At 37.2% G+C, this 9,745-nt stretch overlaps 1 protein-coding gene across 2 annotated transcripts in view; it reads right to left on the reverse strand.

Moving 5' to 3' along the window:
- Positions 1–9,272, reverse strand: part of hipk2 (homeodomain interacting protein kinase 2) — a 124,683-nt gene extending 115,411 nt beyond the window's left edge. For both annotated transcript variants that reach the window (XM_067390120.1, XM_067390117.1), the window contains exon 1: positions 8,938–9,272. In XM_067390120.1, the coding sequence (XP_067246221.1) occupies positions 8,938–8,956 (19 nt within the window). In that variant the 5' untranslated portion in view covers positions 8,957–9,272. The remainder of the gene's footprint in view (positions 1–8,937) is intronic.
- Positions 9,273–9,745: the final 473 nt, after the last annotated feature.

Genomic DNA, 9,745 nt, shown 5'->3' on the forward strand with positions numbered 1-9,745 from the left:
GTAGTTGTGGTAAACCTTCCATGCTCATTTGCATAATGTTGAACTCTACTGAATATCACCAAATCTCATTAATAATAAAGTACTTCCACTCACTTTGACACTACAAATCACTGTCAGTATGTGTACGCCCCTTGAGTTTCCACATAGGAAATAACCCAACCCTAATAAATGAATAAATGTATCTAACCAATGAAACATGGGCATCTTTAAGCAACAGTGTTTCATTTTGTTGGGTTCTAACAATGGGATATTTGTAGGCAAAGTTAATCTATCTGTCACATCAAGTTTGGACTGTACATTAACCCCAATAAAGCAGGCCCGGCCTCGCCATGCCAAATGGCCTAAGACTTGGGGGTTTCTCGACAACAATGGGATTATATAGGGCATAGACAATGTGCTTTCAGCAAGCTGGCATGGCATGGGCAGAACAGGGAGGGGGAGAGCATACTGAAAGACCAATGAATTCATTGTATGCCAATTTAACCCCCGGTTTCATCCATGTATGCTCATGCACAGTAACCCACATTACAAAAACCAGCACATGAGACTACAAAACCACTTTATCTCCATATATTGTACTTACAGCTCAAATTAAATATGTTGGCTAAAAATCAAAGATGCTCATATCATCAACTACTTGCAGTTGTGCATTTTACTAAAATTCATAACTGCAGCCCTGAGATATAGGCTACGTCTACGTTAATCTTCTGAATACATCTTTTTCTCTACATTTTGTCCTTCCTTCCACATTGAGACAGCATTTTCCTCCTGCGAAAATAGCTTTTTGAAAACGCTCTCCCAAGTGCATAAATTTGAAAACGCAGTTTTTGCATTGTAGTGTGGACTTTGAAGTCAGAGGTATTCGAAAACGGTGACAGAAAATGTACTCACAATTGCAAAACATGATGACAGTTGCATTTTAGACCACACATGGAATAGTAATTTTAAGTGTGAGTGCGACCTGGATGCACCATATTTTGCTAATGAAGTGATCGTGCCAGAATAGCATGAGAACTTTATGATGTCTGGTCTCTTTGGATCATCCCAGTGAACTTGATTATGTTTTACTCATGCATAGTAAGGTGATTTAAGCGTTTTCATACATTTCAGTGTGGATGAGCAACTTCTGGATAAATGCTAATTTGGACAGAGTGTTTTAAAACAAAAACGCTGTTTTTAAATGTAGCCGGATTAAAAGTAGACGTATCCATATGAATAAGCAGGATTGCATTGTACAAAAGCAGCTGAATTCCATCAGTAAGTGGCTGGTGATATGAACCCTGGTGCCGGTAACCATAGGTGTGAAGGCGAAATGAATGGTGCCCTTCATGAAGGAGTAATTGCCATGTGATTACAGCCCCGCAAATCCAGCGGCTGTGAAAAAAAGCCCCCCTTTCATTTCCCTTTGTTGGTGGAAGAATGCAGCCGGGAGAGACCCCAGCGTGAACTGATCCTCTCATATCTGATCAAAGGAAACATGCCAGTTGGACCCCCACCCTTCAAGAAAAAAAAAAAAAAAAAAAAGCACATCCACCAGACCTGGCAGAATGAGTCAAAACAGGCCCGTATGTATGAAAGCTTTCTTCCACGGAATAAAAAAATAAGTAAGACTTATCTTGCGATTCTTAATTTTCATATCTCACAATTTGTAATTTTCTTCTCAGAACTGTGAGATATAAACTTGTATTTGTGGAAAGAAAAAGTTGGAATTGTAAGATAAAAAAGTCACAATTGCCATTTTGTTTTATTCCGTGGCAGAAACAAGCATGACTTTTTCTTTGCGCAATTGTGAGTTCATATCTCACAATTCTGACTTTTCTTCTTTTCCCTCCTAATGGTGAGATAGTAATTGCAAGAAAAGTCAGAATTGTGAGGTAATTTTTTTTTTACTTTTTATCATTTTTATTCTGTGGCAGAAATAAGCTCCAAAAAATGTCTGCTTGATTTCCTTGTCATATTCCTCTGTTTACCTTTGCATTTTCATTGCTGCTTATTTACCTCACTAAGAGATTGTGTGTTGACACAGCCTGGCAACTAAATGCAAACCTTTTGTTTACCATGTAAACACGCCACATATCCCAGAATGCATCTGTGCTGCAGGATAAGTGTGGGTGTAGAAAGGTATGACACTCAGCATTGTCTGAAAATGCCCTTGGTGCTGCATCATATCTGACGCCTGCACCACGAAACACACAGAGAGGCTTGCAGCTGGATCCTTCTGTGTTTCTGCATGGCTGCGAATCAATGCTGAACTCCCCTACCTCAGCGCAGCGCATGTGGCGAGAGCTCTTGGGCTAACGTCGCTGCCATCTCTCTCCCTGAAACCTTATAGCGGCCTAATCGTTGCCAGTTTCACAAACAGAGAACCACAAATTAGTCATTTAAACTGGGAGTTACATAAGAAATTATTACGCAAGTCAACATGAGCACAGCAAACAGGCTAATTATGAAATAATAAAATCCCATTATGCAGCCTGCAGGTCATGTGAAGTGATTCCCAACAGGGATGTACAGATCAGAACTTGAAGAAAAAGATCAATGCAATGTGATGAATTCTTTTGTGAAGCAGCTATATACTTTCATGTATAAAAACCTAATTATATCACGTGATTATAAAGGTGGGGTAAGTAGTTTTTCAAAGACACTGTTTGGAAGTTAGTCAGGCCAACACCAACAACAAACGTGTAACCAATCAGCATTAGGGGCGTAGGATTTGAAAAAAAAAAAAAAAAAATCTGGAGAAAGTGAGATGAGACGATACAAAAGAGCTCAAAAGAATATCACTGGAATGAAGGTTTATGACTGGGCAAGCGCTTTAGGACCCGCGTTGATATTAGAAAAGCTTTCCAGCGCTGGAGAAAGCTAAGCGAGAAGGCCTGAAAACAGACGCGGAGGCTGCTTTGATTTCATTTCACACGTGTATAACACTGGGTTTGAGTGTCATTGATTGACTGGAGCTGCTGTGCTGTTGGCGACTAACAACAAACACTTTGTATTTACTCTTGTGTACTGTACGTTCATTTTTTGTGCTTTCTTATCGTTTGTTTATCATCTGAGCTTTATTTTTATAGCGTTATTGTTACTGCACTTGCCTCGCCTGTCAGCAGCGAACGGGCCGGAGTTCGAGACCGACTCGGAGGAGGGTGGTTAGGATTGGATGGTGAGTTTTGGAGGCGGAGCAATGAAGAGAGGGGTGGGTTTGTTTGGGTTGATTTCAAATATCAATAGTGTCCAACAGCATTTTTGAAAAACTACTTACCCCACCTTAAAGCACGATATTATAAAGACAACTTGCATTTTTAAAGAAATTGTCTTTTATATGGCCGTTTCTCTAAAACCACAGGAATTATTAAAGTATAATAATAAACAGAGCAATTTCAAGAGGGTCCCTGCACCAATGGTGCTAGGGCCCTAAAAATAAGAAATTAAGTCAAATATTAAGTATACCCAACGTTTTGTATCTTTTTTCTTCCCATTATTAAAGTACAGATGGATTTAGAAAAACACTGAATTCTAATTTATTTCTTCACACTAAATATATTGTATAGATATTGTTCCAGGTAATAAAACTGTCAGGACAAGCTAAAAGTAATGAAAAAAAAAAAAAACTCCTTCAAAAGTAGGTACAACAAAATATTTAATAATTAAATTGTAAATTTGTAAAAAAAAAAAAAAAAAAAAAAAAAAAAAATTAACCTAATAATATGCAGATTTGTTTATTTCTTCTGCTGAAAAAGAGCATTTAATTTGAATTAATCTCAGGGTTTTGTTTGGTAACTAAAACTACTCAAATGTTTTCATTTGAAATTGAAATAAAGCTAAAATAAAATATATGAATAAAATATAAGATGAAAAACTTAAACTTATATGAAAATGAGAAATGTTGCCCTGGCAACTAACTGAAATGGAATAGTTTTAAAATGACTAAAACTAAAATAAAAACTTTGTTCCTCAAATTTTCCATTGGTCTATCTCTAGCAAACATACATTTTCATATGTTTGTATACTTACTAGACAATAAAACATACAATATCAGCGAATTGATAGCATCTGAACTGTAAACCTTTTTACAAATGAACAACTTCAGAGACATACAGATGTTTATGAATCATCTGAGGTTTATAAAATATTGAATTAATATAAATTCAACATTTGTTTTTATTGTGTTTATAATAAAAGAGATTAAATAAATATTTGAAGCCATCACATTTAAAGCAGTTTACTTAATTTGACATTTTAACGGTTTCATTCTATGAGACTTCTAGAGGTCAAAATCACTGTGACAGCACCCACACAAATCAGTTAATTAGAGAAACATGTTATACCTAATTATCCACTATATTTCATATTTGTTGAGCTTTGAAGATAATTATAGCCATTCACAGAGTCCTATCTGGATTTCATTTATAAATAAGTTTGCCATTAACAATGTCTTTCTCATCTTTCTACTGATAAATCTCTAAAATCATACATTCATTAGTGTATACAATTAAGATGCTGTCAATGCATTGATATTGTACATTTCAGTTTCTATCTGAACATGCAAAATTGGTACACTTCACATACAAAACAAATACCTACCAAAAACTGAATGAGCTCACCCTGGTCAATAACACAAAGCCCCGTTTCCCCCTACAATTTTGGTTTCTGTCAGTAGGACAGACCCCATTAACTAACCAACCCCCAAATCCCACAATTCTGCTCCCTTGGGCACCAGAGCACACCTGTGAGCCATTTCCCCACTGAGGTTCTGAGAGCTCAAATGTCCCTCAGGCTTCAAAGGACCACAAGATGTGGACAGCATAATCACATTCAGTAAGACTGCGGTTCATTCATTGACCCACGGTGAGGCAAAAAGTCCTGTAAGGACTTCTGTTAGGATAATGCACTAGAAACATCTATTTCTAAAAGTGACCAATGACCTGGACAGCCATTGTGGTTTTCAAACGTGGAAGGCTATGAGAACCAGGCATTTGTCCATCTGCCAAAGGGAGACTGCCGTGACAATGCTTCAGTGTCCTCGCAAAGAAGCACTTCCTCTTGATCAAGGGGGCCAACAATGTAAACTCAGTCAGGGGTAATGACCTCCAAACTTATAGATTTTCCTGCAATTCTCAACTGCCAAAGACCTTGGACCTTGAGCATGGCTTAAGATCAGTTAGGGGCAATCAATCAACTACACCAAAACAAAAAGACATGCTAGAAGAACAGTAGTTTTATGAAATTTATCATGATGCAGACAGCTGTCGAGTGAACTCAAACTCAGGTGAACCAAGGTTTCTAAAGGTCTGAAAAGCAAAAACAGTTGGCATAGATCATCTACGAGAAAATGACAAACTAATCACATGGTTTAGACAATAAAGACCATTATACTGGGTCTTTAAAAGATTGGTTTCAGAGGGCTTGGGATATAATGCAGAAGCCATATGTTTCAATTTGATGGTAACAATCTCTTGTGACTACATACAACATTCAAAAAGTTTAGGGTCTGTAAAATTCTTAAGCTTTACGTCTCTTATGCTCACAAACGCTGCATTTATTTGATCGAAAATACAGAAAAACTGTAATATTGTGAAATACAGTAATTTACTATATTTTAAAATGTAATATATTCCTATAAATGGCAAAGCTGAATTTTCAGCAGCCAGTCTTCAGTGTCACATGATCATTCAGAAATCATTGTAATATGCTGATTTGGTGCTCAAGAATCATTTCTTATTATAATCAATGTTTAAAACTGTTTTAATATTTTTGTGGAAACCATAATACATTTTTTAGGATTCTTTGTTGAAAAAGAAAATTTCAAAATAATTGCATTTGTTTGACAATCTTCCGTAACATAAATGAGCTACTGTCATTTTTGATCATATCCTTGCTAAAGTAGACTGACCTCAGAAACTTTTGAACAGTGTATATTTGTGTTGTATGGTAAAGTGCAGCTTGGCAATTCTGCAAAACATTTCCTTTGGAGTTCCAGGGAAGAAAAAAAGTCACACAGGCTTAAAAAGAAAGCATGAGAGGGGAATAAATATGGACAGAATTTTCATTTTCAATATTTATTCCTTTAAAGATTAAGCATACTGCAAATAATATTAATAATAACCTCACATGACCCCTAAACATAAAGAGAAAAAATAAAACGAAAAAGCCCAGGCCTGACTCAAGATGTCTTTTTCCATCTGTAGATTTCCAAAGCTAAACATTTGCTTCCTTCTGCCGTAGAGACAGGTTGTCCTGGTCCTCACATCAGGCATTTATCAACATGTCAGTGTGGGTTACGAGGCCAGGAGCCAAGACTCCTCTGGCTCAGTCCCATACGGAAGAGTAATCTGGGGCCAGAGCGTTGAGCCTGCACCACAGCGCTCCACAAAGACACATCAGTGCAGGGGAAAAGGCAACAACAAAGAGCTCTCACTATGGCCTGGCATTACAAACGTCTCCACGGACAGTCTGTACCCTAAACTGGAGCAGTAACAGATATTTATTCACAAACTGAAAGGTCTTTTACTCCTGCTTTTTGAAAAGAGCTCAATGCAGCGCGCATGTGCCTTAGCGACACAATACTCGCATCTGACAGCCATGAGATGAGCAGAGGAGTCCGTAAATAAATGCTAAACAAGCATGACCAGACATTTAATCTAGTTTTAATGCATGCTCGCATACACTCAAAAGATTGCCGTTACATTGAACTGCTTGCACAAACCACAAAAACAACAAATAAACCAATTATTAGGTGTTCGTAAGGTAATGACAAATATCACTGTATTAAAAACTCAATGAAAACAACCCTACGGGTGAAACAAAGAATGAGGGACAAACCACATAACCAGCCATCTGAAGTGTAAAAACGACATAATTACATTCATAATATCACACAAGACATATGGACAGTAAAGGAAACGTGTGATGCTGCTGCTCCACATTTCCATTCCAAGTGCACACATCTATAATAAGCAAGAGCAGATAAAGAGAAACCACCAAAACAATGTCTTTTCCACTTCAACAATTACTTCTAAATGACAAATCTCTCTGTGCACCTTGTGAACATGACCGTTTGACTAAACAATGAGGTTAAAGTCCCACAGATTGTTTCTTAAATGAGCTCACTTGGATTTGTTTGGGATCATGGTGAACATTCCCATAGGAGATGCCGTTTACACAACAGCCAAAGCAAACCTCTAAAGTAACATGAAGGCTGAACTAAGCCTCAAGGGTCTTCAGATGTCCCATAAGGTAACCTTAAGGATCTTCAAATGTTACAATCCCACAAAATGAATCTATTTTTGCATCCATCCATCTGCAGCATCTATCCATCCATCCATCAAGTAAAATCATCTAATCAACTGAAAAAGTTGTTGAACTGTTGAGTAAAAGTTTACATGTATTCCCACTTGCTTTAACTACATAGTTAAAAAGGCAAACATTAAAAAGTATTAGTTATTCATTTTGGGTCAAATATCTAGAAAACAGACAGACACTGATAAAAAAAATAAAAATAAAAAAAACATTTCGGGTGGGGGGGTGCTTGCTATCCCCAGCAGAGGGAGCTTTACTAATCAATCAGAAATACTGAAAAAAAAAAAAAAACTGAAGATAATAAACACAATCCTTATGCTTTTTGAGGGTGGCATGGCACCTCTGACATTTTCAGGACATTGCCATATGCATGCACGGCTTCATCTTTGTCCAAATTATGAGCTAAAACCAGCCGGAATAGAATTAATTCTCAATCTGATTCTGAAACCGAACTCAAACACAGGCAGTGCCTTCTGAACTGACTACATAGACAGCATTTTAAAGCACCGACTCAGAAGGCACCTACAGTATAATGCCCCAAAAAACTGTAAACGCACCTATGATGCCCAAAAATGCTGTCTAGGTAGGCAGCGCACAGTTTCGAGACACAGCCTTAAAGGGATAGTTCATCCAAAAATGTAAATTCTGTCATCATTTACTCAGCCCTCATGTCATTACAAACCTGTATGACTAGAAAGATGTCACTATTCACTTTCATTTCATCTTTCCTGCATACAATGAAAGTAAATCAGAATTAAGGCTGTCAGTAACTAACATTCGTTCTAAAATCTCCACCAAAAAAAAAAAAGAAAAAAGAAAGTCAAAGAGGTATAGGTGAGTAAATGATGACAGAATTCATTTTCGAGGTGAATCAACCCTGCAAGTGACCTCGGGATACTCTCAAGAGAACAAAAACAGCTTTTTAGGCTGTTGGTGAATCGATTTCAACCCTTGTTGCGAACAAAAAAAAAAATGTTAAAAAAGTAAAACCTCTTCTATGGATGTACTATATTCCTTTTATTTTCCATGAAGCATTCCTGCACAAGGATTAGTCACCATAACACTGCCTTGTATTAAATTATGCCAAACCATTACAACACCATAACAAGTCACATAATAGTAAAATAAGAAAATAGTAAGTGCAAATCCAAGATGTAAATAACCACTAATTTACAATCATGCTCTATCTATACTGCCTGTTTGATTCATATCCACTTTTCCCTTTCTGTTTCGTATATTAACAAAATAGATCCATATCATGTATTTTATATGATACGAACATACAGCATACAAAGCAATCTATTATAAAACCGTGATATTTTGCAATGATAGCCTGTAAGAATAAACATTAAATGAAGAGACAGCATTGCACAATGAATCAGAGGGAGGTTTGCGGTTTCAAATACATTTTAGTCATAATCCACAATAATCCTGAACAAATTCAACAACTAACTGATAGTATATCAAGCTAAGGTTTGCTCAATAATAATAATTTAACCAAAGCATCCTCTCTAACACAAGAAACAGACTGGTAATAAACCTCAGGACCCGATGGTCTCTCTGCAGAGAGAGTGAATAATGTTAGTCAATTATGTGCAGGTCTGACATTAATTTCACCCTCGTAAGGGCAATAGATCTTACCTTCGTATACAGGGGCCATCGGTGCAAGGATTTCTGTTATTCATGGCAAAAAATGAAGCGACAGCACTGTTCACAACTCAATAAAAATCTGCCATCTTGAGCCGCGGACAGAATCGCTGCTGTCTCCTGCATTACTAACCCAGTTCATCAGGGAGAGAAAAAGGATAAAAGAATGAAAAATCACATCCAGAATTACAATTTGATAATCGGCCCCGGGTGCGTGATGAAAAATGGATGTCAGCAACTTAACTCCACGGGTCTCGATGCTGTTTTGGCTCCAAAAAAGAGCCAAATTGCAGGTCTTGGCTTCAGCTGGTGATCATGTCTGTGGAGTGAGTGCCTGCAAAAGTTGCAATGAGAGAAACGAGCGAGTGAACGGAGCGACTTTGCGTTGTAATCGAACGACGAGACAAGCGAACATATTGAACAGGGTGTATAAATCAAACGACGATCTACTCGATAGACCCCTTATGAAATCAGCGAATTCTGTCAAAATACCACTCATATTATATGTAATGCTTAGTGATGGTATTAGATGGTAATACCGTGGTACTTTAATGTATATGTAAACGGCAATGTGTGAAAAGCAGGTATTGTATAGAATGCTTATAGAATGCGTGAAGTTTGTAGGCAAAACAGTGTCTGGTTTTTCTGATTATGTTGCATACTTTTTCTAGGCATTCTATACATATTATACAGAATCACATGCCGGCTGGCCCTTTGGCATTGTATAGGAAATGTGTGAAATATAAACCATTTCATACTTTGCCTACAAACTTAACGCATTCTATATATTCCCTATAGGCAT

The sequence above is a fragment of the Chanodichthys erythropterus genome, chromosome 7 (assembly GCF_024489055.1).
Source record: "Chanodichthys erythropterus isolate Z2021 chromosome 7, ASM2448905v1, whole genome shotgun sequence".
NCBI lineage: Eukaryota > Metazoa > Chordata > Actinopteri > Cypriniformes > Xenocyprididae > Chanodichthys > Chanodichthys erythropterus.